The sequence below is a fragment of the Athene noctua genome, chromosome 19, assembly GCF_965140245.1.
Source record: "Athene noctua chromosome 19, bAthNoc1.hap1.1, whole genome shotgun sequence".
Lineage (NCBI taxonomy): Eukaryota > Metazoa > Chordata > Aves > Strigiformes > Strigidae > Athene > Athene noctua.
This window is the reverse complement of record NC_134055.1, coordinates 3,209,610-3,228,391: the sequence shown is the minus strand read 5'-3', so window position 1 is coordinate 3,228,391 and position 18,782 is coordinate 3,209,610. Positions and strand designations below refer to the sequence as shown.

Sequence of the window (18,782 nt, the reverse complement as noted above, 5' to 3'; positions counted from 1 at the left end):
GGGAACCACCACCATTTCCATCCTGCTCGCCTTGACCAGGGTTCTGTGTGTCCTCCCATCCCCAGCCACCCCTGGCTCCTCGCTCCCATGCTGTGCCACCGTGCTGGAGTGGAGGGACTGGGGCAGGGCCTGGCTCCTGACCCTGCCAGCACCTTCCTGCCCGTGACCTTCCCAGAAAAACATCTTTGGAAACAGTTGGAGAAGTGATACTGACCCTCTGTCTTTCACAACACCATCAGCTTTTGATGTAAACAAGAGAGTTCATGTGTTGGGCAGATACTGAGAAAGTCACTGGCCAAGGAAATAACAAATAAATACCAAAAAGAAATAAATAATTTAAAAAAGACAGTATTTTAGCTGCAGGGGTCCTTCTTGGAAAATGGGATAAAATGCCTCTCTCAGAAAAAGGCAGTAAACAGTTTACGTCCTGGAACAGCCATTTTACAGGGTGGGTGGCTTCCTGGCGTGTCAGGAGGTGACACGCCACCAGCCAGCATCAGGCATTCCCAAATTCTGTGTCTTTTCACAACACTGAACGGTTGCTTAAAAAGTTCATCCCCTTACCACTTATTTCTGTCTGCATGGAAACTAAATCCTTCCTCCCCGGGATGTGGGACAGACTGTGGGGAAGCTGCTTGGAGAAATCTCGGAGGCTCCTGCTAATGTCTGAGAACACAGAGCGAAGGCTGAAAGCCAGTTAGCAACAAAGGCACCGCCGCCTTTTCCGAAGCGACAGGAACGAAACGCAGAATATAAACAAGAGAAGTGGGGAAAAAGCTATTTACATTTTTTAGAAGTTTTACTCTTTTTCTAAATTAGCTCATGCATTACCAAGCATATAATTACCAGTGATGTAATTTAAGAGGGCACCAGCAGAAACACAGAAAAAAGCAGCTGGTCCGTTATCTTTTTGTCTTTTGTGTTTTGCCTTGACATCTGTTTCATTTTTTGTGAAGGCACAACTTTTACACAGCACTATTTTTTACAGAAAGAATATGCCTTTAGGGGGTTCAACCACTTGCATGAACCTCCGCAGGGGTCCTGAACACCTTCCACTTCTGCTGGGGCAGCGATATAGATGGTTTCTCCATTTGCAAAATCCCTCCAACCCATTTGTCATTTTTCTTACTCTTAGCTTTTTTTTTTTTTTTTTTTTGTCAGCCGATTGTGCATACAATATTGAGCAATAATAAACAGAGGAGGATGAAAACTGCTGCAGCTTGAGAAGTGAGCTCAGGATATGATTCCTCCTCACCGGATGCCTGGAAGATGTCACTGAAATTCTCTCTCCCTTAGTGCAACCCGTGTGGAGCCAATATGAACTCCCAGCAAAGTGCTTAAAAACCCATTATTTATAATAACTGTTAAATGATGAGACATTGTTTACCCAGATCGCAAGATAAATTCTCACTTACAGAATGCTTGCCTGACCGTCCTGAACGTCATCTGGTTTTTATTTAAATGCAAAATGTAATTAGGCTCCCAATAACACAGCAGAAGAATTCAATAAGATAGGGCTTTTCACTTACAGTTTAATATTAACATTTTCCCATAAATGTTAATGAATAAAAGTCTACTGTTTTATATGTTATCCATGGTGGGGGGGACAGCAGGCTAGGAATGGAAGGCAAGCTAATCTTTTCATACCACAAATTGCGATATATACCTCAAGGAGAACTGACTGTTCCCAGCACTGTCGGGGACCTGGCCACAGCACCGCCTCCTCCTGGGGCACCCACCAGACCTGGTCCCACGGGATGTGCTCCGGGGAGTCTCCCTCCCCACCAATCCTCCCCCAGCCAAAAACCCCCTTGGGTTTTTTCCTCCTTTTCCCCTTGCTCTCTCTTTCCTCGTCCTGCTTCCTGCCCAACCATCTCCACCAGACACCCTACGAGCATCAGATAGTGGACAACATCACAAGCAAGGATACGGCCCCAAGCCCTGATATTCTTAGACTCCACCATGGATAGCAGGGCAAGATTATCGGAAAAATCAGGCTACTATTTGTCTGATATTCTGTTAGAGAAATGCGCAGGGGTGATGAGAGGTGATGGCAGGGCTGCAGACTACAGTACGACGATAGGAAACGATAGAGCATCTGAACGGGCGGGAGAAAGCCCTTGGAGCTGGGGGAGGTGACACTTTGGGAGTCCACTGCAGGACTTGTGCCTCCTCATGTCAAAGTGAGGAGCAGATCCCGTGGTGGAAGAGGGGCCTCTGCAGCCGACAGGACTGAAAGCTGCAGGGCCAAAGGGCTGGCTCACACTGGAACTTTTAAACTGTTTTAGCTTTTGACCTTCCATTTATTGCTGGGAGTTTTGATGTGTTTAATTTGTATTTTGCTGTTTGTTGACTCATACTTCATTGTATCTAATAAGAAGTGCTCATTTAACAGTTCAACTGCTTAACAATTTATTGTATAAATGGGTTTCCATTCTACAGCCTCCTTTCCTCTCTCCCTGGTGAGGGCCACGCATAGTTTAGGAGAGCTTTGCCATGACTTGGGCCATCGTCCTTTCACAATCCAGGGAAGGGTAAATCCCCTCGGCAGCAGCGTGACGTTAATACTCTGCACGGGCAGTGCGGGGAGCTGGTGAATTGGCCACACATCATTTTAACATAACGAAAGGCTCAAACTTCTGAAGAGTTAATGCAAGATGTGCAGGAGATCTGCAGGAAGCAAAGCCAGGAGCAGTGTCAGCCTAGCAATCCCCGAGAGCGGGACCCCGGGGCAGTGGCACGCTGTCGGGCTGGGCACACAGCCTGCCCTGAGCTGTGGCTCGTCCTTAACCCGCGGGTCACGGGAGTCACGTACGGCTGTACGGGGATGTCAGGGCACGCTGGCCTTCCTGGGGCTCAGATGGCAACGCTGGAGCAAAGACTGAGGGGCACAAAGGCAGCAACAGAGCTGAGCTGAGCCTCACACCTTCCCCCAACCAAGCCAGGCTTTGGGAGCAAGCACCAGCCAATGCTGCACACACCTTAAAATCACTCCTGCAAAAATCAGCAAAATACCAAAAGGCTTTCTGGGGCTGCTGGGCTTAGGAGGAGGGAGAGAAACTGTCTTGTCTTTATTCTGCCACCACCTCAGCAGCTGCAACAAGTTTTGGCTCACAAAACAGCTGTAAAAATACCAGTCCTGGTTCAAATGCTGGGAGATGAGGGCTCTTATACTTACTAAGAGAGATATGCTTGCCGTCAGTCACATCCTACATAAAAATACCATGCAAAGACTCCTAAAAGGAATAACAAGGTAATTATAGAATCTAGAGATGGAAAAATCCTGTAGTCTCCTAGTCTCCTGCACCCTGCTCAGTATGGGACTGCTCGGTGTGGGGCAGGCTTCAGACCTCGGACTTTTAAAGGGAAGATTTAATAAACACTGAGAAATGTTTCTAAATATTTAGAAAACCCCAAATAACAGATTTTTCAAGCCAAGCTGTACAAATAGAAAATGAATTTAGAAAACTGTTAAAAATCAACAGCTTTTGCGTGCACCAAAATACATTTCCTCGAATGGCAAGCATCACCTCAGGGGCATGATGCTGCAAGGAGAGCAGTAAGGATGCTCAGCCCCTTGCAGAATCAGGCCTAAATTAATACCTACCGTGGCTTTCCTCTTGTTTCCCTTGAAATCAATAGCAGAAGCCTCAGTGATGCAAAAAGCTTAATGCTTTAGGAGGTACTCAGCAAAACAGTCAAATGTGAGCAAAGCCAAGCTAGACAGAAGGGAGCTTTACATTTTCCTGTGAAACACTGGAGGTATTGCAGTAGGAAAATTAATTTGCTTAATCATTAGGAGGAAAAAACCACAAACCAAAGCAAACCAAAACAAAACTCAACGCAGTAACAAATCTCTAAGGGGAAAGGGAATTGTTTCTCTGTTAACTACTTTGAGACAAAGCACTGGAAGAAAAATGTCCAGTTCCAATAATGTCATAACCCGATTACAGCCTGCACAGAAGAGCTAAAACGCTTGCAGAACAATGAGTAAGAAATTAAGTTTTAAATTGAGTGCTGGCCCTATCTTGTGTCACTTCTTTATATTCTAGGAGAAAGGACACGGCTGAGCTCATTTCATATACAGCAGCGTGAGATGCCTGGATGCAGACATCATTTAGTCATCTCATATATGTTTCTCCCCACTTCTTTCTCCTGGAGGAATGACAAATCTAGAAATGTGACTGCACTTTGTTTTATTATGATATTGATTTTTCTGCAAAGGGAAAGTGCATTTATCCCCCAGGTCTGTGCGCTGGCAAGAAAGGGTTAACAAAATGTTTATCACAAAGCTGGCTTCAGAGTTGAAAGTAATGTGATCAGTAATGAATTTTGTGTTACATTAGGTTGTATAAATGGACAGACAAGCGCAGACAACAAGTGGCCAGGAGTCGGGGCTAATCTAATGATGTAAAAATAGAGACAGCACCAATTATACTTGGGGCCAGCTCAGAGCTCCTGCAGGGACTGCAAATGAATAGGTACAAATCAAATTACTGACTAATAGACGCACTACAAGAGAGGGCAGTCAATGCTAAATACATTAGGGCCTTGTGACCTCTCTGCTCTGAACAGCAGAATCCTAAATTTGACTTACAAAAAAAAAAAAATCAAAGAAACTCTTGTTCGTGTAAGGAGAGAAATAGAACAATGTTATTTGTGAAATGATTTGAGACACTTAGATATTTTTTGTTTTGTTCCCCTATGACCACATTACGTATATAACCCTTTGGAAGCTGAAAGAGGGTTTGCTTTTAAGAACAAGGAGAAATATTCTTTGTGCAAAAGTTAAGACCTGATAACAATACAGTTATGTTACATACCAAAACATTTCAAAGCCATGTGCCTCTTTGTGGTGATGTTTTTTACTGCTACTTCACCGGCTGTGTCTGTATCAAAAATAAAATATTTCTTAAAAAATGCCTTGACTTAATAAAAAGAAAAAGAAAAGGAATCTCCCCACACCACAATTAATAATAAGTAAATGCAGTCGATCAACTTGTTATCAAATGGCAGAAAGTCAGAGTTGTCTCATGGTATCAGTGCTCCCTTTAGAAACAGCAGCAGGTTTTTTCTACAAACAGCAACAAACCTAAATTCATACCAGAAACATTTGTGGTATCAGCATTCATTGCCACCCCCTACACCCCCCCCCCCCCCCCCCCCCCCCCCGCCCTCTTAAATAACATATGACCTGGAAGAAATTCCACTAAAAACTCCTGGGGCTGGTGGTGAGGCAGATCTGGAAACCTGGGAAATGGTTGGGAAGTTAAAAATGCCCTTGTTGGCCCGGGCTGCGGGCGGGGGCTGCTCCAGGGACAGCGGCTCGGGCAGGAGAGCGAGGAGCCGGGGGTGAAGTGCCCCATGTCCTGCTCTTGCACGTTGTTCATGAGAAATAACTCCTAAAGCGACGTTGAAATGTGTGCAAGGCAAACGCTGCTCTTCTGATTCCCCACTTTAGAAATGGTGCCTCCTAAAGAGCCCTGAATTTTCACTCCTTTTAAACAAGTCTCAGCCAAATAAACCTTTTGTAGGAAGAACTGCATTGAGCTCTTAGACTTATTTGAGGGGGTAATTTAATCTCTGACCCTGGGATGAATATTCTGAAAGTTCAAAGGCTGCTTTTAGCATCAATGTTATTTGATATGTCAGTGTGTTTGCTGCCCAAGCTGATTTTGCATTGAACCTGTGCAGAAATCTCTTTGCAGAAATGTTCTTCACAGCGAAACTCCATTGTTCTGCGTTCCGATATCCCATGTCTAAGTTAGGATTAAGACCAACTGAGGAGAGGGAAGAGAAGAAATGTCTTGGAAAAATAGGAAGGAAGGAGGGAAGGAAGGAAGGAAGGAGGGAGGGAGGGAAGGAGGGAGGGAAGGAAGGAGGGAGGGAGGGAGGGAAGGAAGGAAGGAAGGAAGAGGAAGGAAGGAAGGAAGGAAGGAAGGAAGGAAGGAAGGAAGGAAGGAAGGAAGGAAGGAAGGAAGGAAGGAAGGAAGGAAGGAAGGAAGGAAGGAAGGAAGGAAGGAAGGAAGGAAGGAAGGAAGGAAGGAAGGAAGGAAGGAAGGAAGGAAAAGGTACATCAATGTCCAGGTGGTTGCTCATCTCTGAACACAATTTATGACCACAGACATTTTCTCTTTTGGAAGAACCCAGGAAGGATGCTCCTTGCACAGGATCAAAGGGCAGCAGCTCGCTCTCCTCCGGCAGAGGAGCATGCTTCCCACCTCAGCCAGGCACGCCAGAAAGGGCGTGACTCCCCTTCTCCAAACCACAAATTTCACATCAAGATTTCAAAAACATCCCCCTGAAAAGCTCAGAGGTGTCAAGACCTGAGTTAGGCTCAGGCTAGTGTAACCACATGGCTTCGGCTGGGGCCCAGGATCCCAACCGCCCTGATCGCTGATCCCGGGTTTCATATGGGCTATTCCCTAACAGCACGGCTAATTAGCTCCACTTACTTACATCCCATTAATCAGGTTAAAGAGTTTGCTTCAACATATGAGCTTCCTTCATCGCATTATGAGTTTGTTCATGAAATTTGGAAGGAATCCAGATGGTTTCTTCCAAGGGCCAGGCACCGGGCGCTTGGCGGCGTTTGCACCTCACCACTGTGCCACTGGCTTTCTGCAGGTGGCAGCTGACAGACTTGAGAGTTTCACAAGAAAATGAGCCATACCTTTTCCTTTTTTTTTTTTTTTTTTTTTTAAAGACTGAATCTTTATAATGGGCTTTAAACACCTTGCTTTAAATTCTTCAAACGTTGTGGGTTGCATTGACCATGATGGTGCCATACTTGCACCCTCTTCCCTATTCAGACCTCCAGTGCTGGTTCTGAGATGCAAAATTTGGGGGGTGCTCTGCAGCTTTCAATATAGGCTCTTACTGCAAGTTAATATGTATTCTTGAGACAGGATAGATAGAGAAAAAAGTTATTTTGCTCCACAAACTGCAGTGTAAACTGAGCCACCGTAGGGTACTGGATTTCACGATGAATTAAAAAAAAAAAAAAAGATACATGCCCACAAAAAAGCAGTTCTACTCTTGTACGTCCACAGAACAGTTCCACCACTTGTAAAACGCTGCAGCAATGTGGATTTGGGTATGCTTTGTCAAAATAAATTAGATATGAATATAAGTACAACATGCAGGCAGCCAAACAAATTGTAACAGAGAAGACGCAGCAGATGGGCACGGGCTGGAATCGCAGGCTGCAAACACAGTCAGTCCCATCCTGCATCGCCACAGCTGCCCCGACTCCGGCGGCTCTTTCTGGCAGAAAAACCAGGGGTCTGACAGTGGCAGCAGCACATTTATCACTAAAGGAAGTTTGCAGTATTGCCTATCCTGACAAAATAATGCAAGCAGTGATGAATACATATTTATTTTTTATATTGACAGTTCTCCCTTGGAAACCTGTCTGTTGTGTCAGTCTCCTGAAGAATATAATCCAACCTTCTGTCACTGTACTATGTGTTTTATCGTAATAAACCCGAGAAATGTAGAGAATGGGTTTTGATTTGGTAAGTCACATGAAAGCTGAGCCAGAGGCTGTGCCTAGATTTAACATCTAGCTAAACCTTTCACCCGGGTCAAAGGAGGGAGAAGATGCAACAAACTCCCCAGGGTTGACAATATCTCCCCTTCTGGTGCTCCAGATGCAGGGCCACACGGGTTCATGCTCACTGCTGCTGTCCTGGAGTTAGTAACTCCCCTCTGGGACTGACGGACAGATTCACGGCTTTTCCCTCAGGCCAGCTGACATCTTAAGCGGATGTGACTGGGGACCTGATGAATTTGGGGTTCCTGGGCTGTACACAGACCACACCGTACTTCTGTAGGCAGAACCCCCATCAGCATCACGGCTGTGGATGCCGACCTCAGCCCAGAGGGAACGGGCAGAGAGCGTGAGGGGAATCTGTCTCCTGCAGTTCAGCACTTAACTCCTACGGCACAGAAACAGGGGATGGACACGGAAATAGTCTTCCACAGATAAATTTCAGAAAACATCCCATCGCTCAGACTGTAAAGGCATGGTCCCTTCTTATAGCCTAATTTTCAATATTATGTCTAGAAATAACTGAAATGCATTTGAAAGCTTAAGAAATGTACTTGTTGAAGGAATTACATAAATCAGAGGATTTACTGATTACAGTATTTCTGGAGGGAAAGATTTCTAGCCTGGGCTGGCAATTTCTGCATGTCCAGTTTGAGTGGAATATTGTCAGAGATATTTGTCTCCTAGAAGCCCAGTTTCCAGTTTCATAAATCACAATACTAGCTTTTTCTTTTCTTTTTTTTTTTTTTTTTTTTCAAGACTGCAATGTGAAGCTCCAGAACGTACTCAGAAACTATACAGCAATTGTAGCTACCCGAAAACAAAGTTTGGCAAAACAAAAGTGGTCACTGACCATTAATATTTTGGGAGTAGACCTTCGGTTTTTTTTTTTTTTTTCAGTGAGTTTGACAGAAACTGAAACAGCAAAACCATCTTTTTGCATCTTTGCCAATTTACGCCTTCTTTGGAATTAAATGCGTATCTAGGCTGACAGCTTATGTACAGCAGACTCCACTTAAGATAGACATGGGTTGTCTGGATAATTGGATAACAAGGCGAAAAGCTGGTTTCCCAATCAAGTCAACTAGCTGGATGACTGGAGTTATCATTTAGGTCATGAGGAAAGTAGATTTTTTTTTTTGGGGGGGGTCATTTTCCAGACCTGGTTCTTCTCCCATCCATGTCCGACAGCCCTTGGCAACTAGTTGGAGCCAGAGGTGGAAAAGACCCGTCAGGCCATCTAATTCCCCTTCCTTGCAAATGCCAGATTATTCCTCATGTTTTTAGCATCCTCCAGTTTGATGCTTCCTGTATAACCAATCTTTGGGTCATTTCTGGCTCTGCCAGCAGCCAGAACCACTGAACCAGGGAGGTGTTGCCAACCCTGCTCTGCAATGCACGGGGGTAGGTAAGAAACAAAGACACTGTGAGTATCTACTCCCCAAAGAGGTCTGTGTGCCATGAGCATGCGTTTCCTCCACACTGCTGCAGCATATCAGCCCTGATTACTATATAAATCTACGTGTCAGCTATGTCCTAACAGTTAAGGCATTAAAAGAATCTATTTATCTCTTGCCATTAAGTGCATGTCAGGACCAGCTGAGCACTTGATAAAGTCTCACTGTCCACTCTATTGTCCATTTTGTCTTTGTCCACACAGCGGAGCCCAGCACTGCACATGCACATACCTTCACATTCAGAGTTAGAAGTTTTCATTAATTCGTGTTTCAGTTCGAATTAAGACTTTGCAAGTTTCATTACATCTCTGCAAAATGTATTTAAGGACTGAAGAGAAGCCAAGGAGCACAAAACGGGGTTAAACGCACACATAACACAAAGGCGTGAGTTAAGTTAAAATGAGTTATTTTAGGATTATTAAATGGAGGTTTATAACTTCCATAATTCTGAGTCCAATGCAGAAATATAAACACTGTCTTTGGAACCACTACCAATATATAAATCAACTACCAACAAGCAAATTTACAGTGTCCTTCTCTGCTGAACTCTCCGCTATCATTTCATTGAGGTGAGTGGGCAGCAGAGAATCCAAGGATGAAAACTGATTGTTTTTCAAAGATAATTCGGTTCAGCCTAGGTTTGTTAAGATGTAAGTGGTTTTGGGGGCAGCGAAAACTATCCTGCTTGTAACGAGCCAACAAAGACACCTCTTCTTTGAAGCAAGTACCTCCAAACTTATCTTTCCCCATTTATTAACCAGCAGACAGATGCTAGCAGCTTCCCATGCTCCAGGGCCTGACAACGGGCTGGCTGGCAGCCTGCCACGAGTGCAGCCACGCAGGTCGGAGCGAGCACCACTCCACTCCCTAGGCAAGTGCAGTTTTCCAGGTATCATCTGAGCAGGAGAGAACTTTTTATGGCCATCTGGTAAGAAGAGCTCAAGAGCTGTTAGGGGATGGAAGTGGAAAGGGCACGGGAGTTCACAGCCTTATCACTAGGTTTTCTTTGCTGCACTGAGTCACCACATGCCCAAATCCTGAGAATAAAGTATGTTAGTGGCAGAGAGAATCCCACGACAGGCAGGGAAACAGAATGTAATGACAGCGAGAGGAGGATACTGGGGTGGGGTGAGTTGGGTCAGTGCTCATGTTACTCACTACTGGTGCTTACGTGTGCTGCTTTGAGATGGCATCTATCTTACGCTCATTATGAAGATTTATATGTGTGGAGTAAAAGCAGCGAGAAATCTCTCTGGATGAATTTTAGCTCAGTGCTGGCATCTCTATAAACAGTTCCTTTCTGTCTTTACACCTGCAGTAACGTGAACCTAATCTTATGCCAAAGAAGTTGGTACTCACTGCTGTCAGCTGGGTTTGGTGAAAATGGAAGGAAAATACAGACCTCTATACGACAAAGTTCTTGGTTTACAATGTCAAAACTTGGGGGCAGTCAGTCACCTTGACTTGGTACGTCTAGACGGCTTCAGCTTTCAGAGGTGTTCCCCTCACCTTTCCCCTAATATACACGGCCTGAGGGGAGCTGACCCGTTATCGGAAGTGGATACCACACACAGTTCACTCTGATCACAGCGTGGGTCAATAAGTGATGAAATATGTGCCTTGGTCTATTTTCACGGCCTGTTTTTCCACTTTCACAGCCCTTTACAGACATGAGCTGGTTGAACTCCACACCAGCGATGTGAGGCATCTCTATCCTCACCTGTGCTCATCCTCAGATGGAGCACTGCAGTCAGGGACTTGTTAAGTGCCTCATCAGAGGCAACAAGCTGATGAGAACTTGCACCAGATCTGTAACTGAGACCCATAGTGTTCAACCAGCTCTTTCTGTTAGTACCAAATCTTAAACCATCCCTTGACTCCATCCTTTTCAAGATGGAAATCAGAGGAAGGACGGTTTGAAGGGTGGCAAGCTGGGCTATGAAGGGTGCTTCGGCACCACTCAGCAGCTGGGTTATTGCTATCTGTATCTCCAGCCTGGGGGAGGTAGCAGCAGTTTGGTGACCTGTGGTGGGCTTCATGCTCGGTAGTGATCCACCTGGAAAGCAGAGGGACGAGCCCTGATGGGAGAGTCTCTGAGCCTTCTCCAGCTGGAGCAGAGCAGGGGGAGCTCGGAGCAGCACAAGGCCCTCAGCAATACGTGGGGGCAACAGCAGAAGGAAGAGACAACTTCTGCTCTACACAGCCCTCCTGTAGTGTCCATAGGTTGCCATTCCCATATGTTCCTGCTCGAGCTTGTCCTCTTTTTCCTTCCCGGGCAAGTTGCCAGAAGAGTGACAAGGGAGCTGGCAGCTGATGTCAGAAGTCACCGTTACTCCTGGCCGCTGGTCACCACACAAACGGTGCATGGATCAAAGATGGGCCTAGTCCTTTTACTAGAGGGCGTTTGTAAAAACAAGTCCAAATTATTGGAGACAATAAAACTGCAATAACTGCGTTTTAACATTTCTGAGCATCTCCTACCACTGGGTCCCCTTCTGAGCAGCATAATCTCTGACGTGCCGTTCCATTTACTTAAACAGATGATATAATTTATCAATATAATGGACACTGATGAAGATGGATTAATTTGGATTACAGAACCAGCGCTTTGCAGTGGCTCTATTCAGGACACAAAATGAGGATGTGTGTGATTATGCCATTGTTTGGAGCAGGGTGGGCAAGGGCAGCAATCTGCACAGAGATTCGGGTGCTCCTGAGTTGGCAGGGGAGGGAGGAGAGCCCTTGTCACAGCTATATGGTGAGGAAGCTTCAAGCACTAGTATTTTTCTTCAAGTTACTTCAGGCTTCTCAAACTACATTTGTGTGATCTACCACTATTTTCTTTTTATAAATGATTTCTCTCGCACTACGCGAGATCCCCATAAAAGTTAATTAATCAGAGAGGTAGCGTACAGAGAAAAGGAAAAGGAAAACTTAAAAAAAAAAAAAAAAAAAAAATCACCATTGGGTGAGATGTACGTGATCTCTGATCACACCTCTTCTTTGTACCTGTTCCTGATCCCACTATGTCCCTGCTGGGAGACTCGCACATCGCGTCGGCCAGGCGCTCCCGAAGGCCCTCTTCAGTGTGCTCCATGGAAGACATGTGACGGAGGCCGAAGTTCTCGGGCCAGCTCCCACACACCTCCAGCAAGGTCACGCTCCGGTCGAAGGCACCTTCAACAAACAAACGGGAGATGTTTGGGAGACCCTAGGACCAAACTACCTCCATACATAGCGTTTATCGCAACGGAAGGAAAGAAGGCCTTGCGTTTGGAGTTCCTGAAACACTGCTTTTAGCACGTTAGTTCAAATGTTGGTGTTAATAGCACAGCAGGAGCAAGCAGAGCCCTAAGTACTGAACAGCTCTGACCAAGCAGCTGTAAGCAAAAAGGATAAATTAAAAATACAGACCCAGTTCGGGTCTCACACTAGTGAGAGTCAGGAAATCAGCATCATGACACTGATGTAAATGACGTGTAACGCTGAAAAGCCGTACGTATGTTATTAAGTACGTGTTAGACAACTAGAAATTATTTTTAAAGTTGATTTGTCTTTCACTGGGTTGCTAGTGAGTGCTCTTGCCCTTCCTTTCTCAGACAATGGAAACAGTCAAGTCATTTTGTCTTTGCTAACGGGCACAAATTTTAGCCAAAATCCCTTTCTTGTTCTTGAGCAGAGAAGTGGAGCAGTGTGATATCGTGACGAGGAAAGGAGAGCTTGCTTTCTGCCTTGTGTTTGAAGTATGTCTACTGAAGGAAAAAAGCAAGCCCTGCTTTCAGTCTGGGATATCTGTGGATTTTCTACTCCGGCAGTGTGAAACGTTAGGTCAAACGTGAGCTAACGGAGCCTCTCCCCTCGCCAGCGCGTTACTGAAGATGCTGGCTGTTGTGACGGAGCGCACGTACCTACGCAAGACACTTAATTCCTTAACTTGCAGTTATTACCTCATTCACAACAGGGTATGATCTGCTGAATGCAAAGAGACGATTCTGAATTCAAGATCACTTCAAAGTACATGTTAAAATTTTTCTACTTTACTATACAGCAAGTCTTCTGCAAAGGCTTACTTAAATCATTCCCACTTGGAACAAGATTACAGTTATGCTTTGTTGCTTCAAGCACATACCATTTACTCAACTATTAGGTAACTGAATATGCAGCATTTATTGTGCCTGGTTTCTGCCAGCCTACAGAGGGGAAAAAATGCAAATGCCGATGTTTCTCAAAGTTAAAAGTACATGAAACACGTCCTTGTTATCAGGCCTTTGGTTTTCCCCTTTGATCAGCCGTCAGAAACTATCTACACTTGTAGCCTGTGACTGTACAGCTTCACAGCACACTCCCTGCCACTGACAGGTGGTAATAGAAAGGGTGAGAGACCAAGCCCCGCGGCAGGCGTCCCTTCCTCTGATAACGTCCAAAGTACCGGGTGATAACCGTTAGTAAACACTCGGGCAGCCGGTTAATCCATACATCAGCAAAGAGGGGCAGATAATTTTGAACTCTAATGGCATGGACAAAAGCACCAGGGCTGGCATTCAGGGATTTATATGGGCTGCAATGGTGACTTCTGGCTCCTGAATTTCATCGGCGCGCACAACTTTGATTTATCTCTTTGCCTGGCTGCAGAGTAGATTCCTGGCACTAGAAAACCATCAACACTAAAATGGACCTCTACAAAATGGGACCGTGGCTCTTATGTGATACATGCACTTGAACTCTGGATGAATCCCAGTTTAAACCGAGAGGAAGAATGACCAAATATTTCAACTTTTAATGGGTCTTTGGATTTATAAGGTTACTCTAGTCCACTAATTCGTTTTAAAGCAAGGGTTCTTGAAGCTTGCTTGAGAAAATGCAGTAAGGAGGTGAAGTCATTTCAATGATGTTTAAGTCCCTGCAATGTTTCCATATTGTCACGTACCCTAACTGCAGGAGGAAAAGCAAAATTTGGTCTTTTTTTGAAGCTTCTTTTTTCAGGTCATCCTTCTGCAGTTTCATGCTACCCGAGACCCCCACTCCACATATGCTCCAAGACCCCACTGACTGCAGTTGGTTTAGACAGGGCTGTTCACATACCTGGAGAGCTACTGGGGGGGCTTTTAAACCTGCATCCCCAAACCCCAGGGTAGCAGCGGGGAGATGACGAGCTCCCACGGGTTTGTAGGGCTGTGCTGGAGATGAGAAATCTCTTCTTTACTAGTGTCTGTCCTTACTCCGAAAGTGAGAAATAGGAGCATTTCTGCTCCTATAAGCAGACACATGAATAATAAGGCAAATGGCTTTTGAAGCTCTGCCAAGATGCCTGCATATGTGTACAGGGAGAAACTTCATAGAGCGCCGGTCTCTGGCTCCTGAGATACTTGAGTGAGAGCAAAGGAGACAAGTGCAGCGTTACCTCCACAATCAGGGCCAAGAGCTGCCAAAACTTCTTAGCAGCAACATGTGAGGTTGCAAGTGTTAATGCAAATGCCCGTTAGAGGGATTAACTGCACAGAAAGTTTTCTTGTTAAAAAACTGTAAGGCTGCTGAAGCTCTAGTTTTATCCTTCCTCCCTTTTCACTCCTTCTCCACGTCAGGAGTACACGTCTCGTGATACGAATCTGCCTCCAGGCATCCAGCTGTGATTCACCAGCCACGCAGCAGCACCCCACGGGTGAGCACCCTGCCTGAGTCATGGGGGGCAGGGGCAGAGGGGGTCTGTGTGCTGTCATCTGCTCTGTGCTGCAGTGGAATCCACAAATTCCTCCTTCTTTCAATATGCATACTGATAAATAAAACTGGGTTCCACATAAAGCTGAACACGCAGATGTGCAACTGAGGTTACTCAGGGTGTGGGGAAAAACAAGACTGAATGTCACAGATCTTCCTGTTCTTCTTGCCATTGCATCAGCAGACAGCACATGTATCAAAGTAAAATTATTTTTTTCAAGGCAGAATTCAGTCCTGGGTACTTTTTACACCTTGAAAAATTTTCCTGTGAAGTGCATGAAATGGCAGATGGGCTGGTTGCTCCCCAGGAGCCTTTGGGTGCTTTGCCCTACGTACATCGTTACCAACGGCACAAGAACTAATGGCATTAAACTCACACTGATACCAGCTAACCGTTATCTCTGCTATTTATTAAATTGTAATCTCTTTTTCTGGCTGCCTTGCTCTCCCCTTTTCAATCCTAGTATCTCAGTTGATAACGTATCAAATTCCCCATCGTCGGCCAGAGAGAAGTTTACAAATAAACCTCAGCGGAGTGTCCTGCTCTCAAAATCCCCCAACCCCACAGCCAGAATATAACGGCAGAGCCAACGCGGCTGAGAAAGCTCCTGCTGATTCAAGGGATTACTGAAGGGTTGAGAGAAGGCAGGCTTCGACCCGTGCCTTTACAGGCAAACTGCTGAAATCCTACTGACAGCCACCTAGATCAGACCTTGATGTGTGAAGCCCAGCCTTTCTTCTGTCCCCCAGACCTGCTACAGCTTTGATGGTGGAACAGGTTCCACCCAAACGGAGCAATTAATTCAGTCACAACTCAAGAAAGAAGCACATTCGGTATTATTTTAGTCAAGCAATTACTAGTGAAATCCTGGTGAAACCTCATTAAATCACTGCAAAAAATCCCATTGCTTTAAAATTCTGTCAGTATTTCATCCTGTCGCCTGGTGCTTTCAAGCTAGCAGAACATTTACTTCTCCCCTTATTTGCTGAAGATGAAACTGGATGGAAATTAAGACCATCAGCCTCTTCTGTATGATGCCCAAGCACCATCCCAGACCCACAGCACTGCAAATCAAAAATAACCCCAAATCAAACCAAATGGAACAAGTAGAAACCTTGGCTTGAACATCTAGGTCGTAAGTGCTTTGTTTTGCAATTCCAGTGTGTTTAGCTTTACACTCCAAGCTAATTCTGCTCCACACGCAGGATTTTCCTATTAAAACTTTAATTTTCTCCTGATACCGATCTCCCACTTCTGTCCTTCCACTGACATTTGCCTCCCAATGAGCACTGCCCTTTGCTCACGCCACTGTCGGATGGAGCAGAATCAGGCCCCCGTCTTTCTGTTTAATGTTTCTCACATTTTATTAATGGCAAAGGCTTCTGTTATTACTCATACCAAATTACCTTGCTTCTATAGAAGCGCAGGATTTGTCGTTTGCATTGCAATTGTTTCAAGGCTTTTAATATAAAAGGAAAATAAATTCTACAGGAAGAAAAAAAAAAAAAAGCAGCCTCAAACCTTGGAAACATCCTTTCATTTCACAGCTAGCCCTACCAACCAAGACTGAGAAAACCAGAGAAGTTTATTTTCTTCTCTGAAAAATCTAGTAGTAAAAAGTATTTTTACAAAATATTTTAATGCTCCTAGCGTGTTATTTTTCTAAGTCAAAATAGCTAAGCTAAATCTTTCACCATAGCCCTTTAATTCAAAAGCCAGGGGAAATTTTTTTCATTAAACCTCTGGACGGCTTTGTTGAAAATATGAAATCAAGTAGCTCCATTTCCTGTCTTCTAAGGAACAGTAAATCAAAAAGAGTACGTTCTCCAAAAATACAGTAATGGTTCTATTAAAGAGCTTGACAGTTTTGAGCCTCACCTTGCATATTGCAACATACGTGTGAGCAAAAATAACAGAGTAAATAGGAGAGGAAATGACCTGCCAATTTTAACCGATAAAAGATGCATCCTTCTCATGAAAGGGATGGGGCTCTGACCCCCGGGGACGGCAGGCCCTGGGGCGTGACCAACACGGTCTCGGGGGGAGAGGAGGGGCTGCCCATCGCCAAGTCCCTGCCTCTTCTGGCCCCTTCAGAAGCAGGAGTGGACTTTGAAGGGAGTCCCAACCCGCTCGGCCCCAGCAACCGCAGCATGAGCATGTCAGAGCTGCCCAGAAAAGCCTCGGCCGGGAGCAGGAACCCCACGGGCGTGTGGGGAACCAGCGCACGGAAACTCCTCGCCCAGAGTAGTGAGTCAAATTGTAACATACCCCGTTTAAATATTAATGGTTGAACTTTCCTACGGGGTTTGCCAATTCACTTCCATGCCATAACTTTGTGACTCCAGGGGGAATGCCACAGCGCAGCAGCTCTCGGTACTTGAAGGGGGGGACCTGTGCAAATGCTTTATTTAAGCGTGGAGGAAGCGGCATCTCCCCGACCTGCCCCGTATGGGACTTTTGAACGGGTGCCCGTGCTTGGCGGCACGTGCTGCTGCTCCTCTCCACTGCGCAGCTCCCACGCAGCCTCCCCGCTCTCCCACGGCACACACACACACACACAACCTACGGGTGACAGCCTTTGCAACAGCTCACCTCTGTCTGTGGCTGTTAAATCAAGGTGTGAGCATTAATTATTGACTTTGGAAACAATGGCAGGAGCTACAGCCTTTGCGAGTAACTCTATTTCTCTGTCATCTTCCCTCCCACGGAGTTCCTTTTTTTCCAGAATCGCTCGCAGTTCGGCTATAAACAGGACATTACTCACCAGCTCCGTATCCTGTGAGTGCATTTAATTAATGGAGACTTCAGCCAGGGTACCCAGTCCCACAGGCAACGAACACTTTCAAATCCCTTTGAACTTTTGGCTAAGTGAGGCCAAGAGGTTCCTGCATCCCTCCTCGGCGCACTACAGACTTGTAAACAAAAATACTGTTTATTCCTCTGTCATTATTTCTAAATGAGTTTTAAGCAAACACGCAGCTGCTGGGAGGAGCGAGCCCGGCGGCAGGGTGGCCCCGGGAGCCCCCGTGCCCAACAGCTCTGTGGGGACAAAGGCAGATGGTGGGGCAAGAGGTTGCCCAGTGCAACAGTGGCCACATCCAGCTCAGGGCATCAGCCAAGGTAATGCTTGGCAACGTTCAGGAGCAGAGCAGTGTCACAGTGCAAGGTCGGCAGGTCCTCAGGGACCATCTCGCCCTCCCCCTCCTCCCCACCACCCTGACAAACGCGGTCGCCTCTGGTCCTGCACAAGGGGTTAACCTCGAGCTCAGGAGAAGCATTTCAGATGATTAGGAACATAGCCAGCAATCACAGCCATCGTGAAGGCTTTCAAATGTGAGCGGGGCCGCAATTTTCAGAGCTGGAGCAGTGAGATATTTTTATAAATACATAAATCTTCTCAAGGAAAAACAAATATAGAGGAAAGAATGTAAACATTATTGTAAAATGCATAATAAAATGTCTGTTGTTTGTTAATTTTGCTCCTTATTATCCAGCCTATGTACCACCGATGTTGAAACATTTGCCTTTTTTTTTTTTTTTTTTTTTTTTTAAACTCCCTTATTCATTTAAAAATAGTTTCCTGCATGTTATATGAATAAGCAAAACCTAAGGTCCTAAATCCAGGAGAACTTTGAAGTATGAAACACATGGTCTATGGGAACTATGTTTTCATTAATCAAAGTAGATGTTTCTAAAGCCATCAGATTTATCATGACTGGATTTCATATGTGAAACCCAATATACACACAGACATACACTGCTTGTCCTTTTGGATTAGTTCTGACCTTTTACTCTCCTTTCTGAAGGATCTGCCTTTCCTCAGAGCAAGGCTGCCCTGTTTTACCACTGCATCAGCCAAAGGAGCCTTGACAAAGTGCGTTTTCAACTCTCCGCTTTCTGTGTCTGAGTACGAGTCTGGGTTAAGGTCAAAACATAAATGATTAAGTATATTTATTAAACTCTGCCTTTGCCTTGAATGCTCCCTGCGACTGTTCTATGCCATCCAAACTGCAGTTTCACACCAGCCTGCTGGCAATACACCTGGCCACCAATGAGG

At 45.4% G+C, this 18,782-nt stretch overlaps 1 protein-coding gene across 8 annotated transcripts in view; it reads right to left on the bottom strand.

The window, feature by feature from the left end:
• Window positions 1–18,782, bottom strand: part of BCAS3 (BCAS3 microtubule associated cell migration factor) — a 372,464-nt gene that overhangs the window by 11,899 nt on the left and 341,783 nt on the right. For 2 of the 8 annotated variants that reach the window (XM_074922814.1, XM_074922815.1), the window contains 2 exons: window positions 12,019–12,186; window positions 4,824–4,889 (listed from right to left, as the gene is read on the bottom strand). The exons of 1 other annotated variant lie outside the window; for it this stretch is intronic. In XM_074922814.1, the coding sequence (XP_074778915.1) occupies window positions 4,824–4,889; window positions 12,019–12,186 (234 nt within the window). Of the gene's footprint in view, window positions 1–4,823; window positions 4,890–11,971; window positions 12,187–18,782 lie in introns of all 8 variants that reach the window. 5 more of the 8 variants (XM_074922816.1, XM_074922817.1, XM_074922818.1 and 2 more) reach the window with 3 other exon arrangements.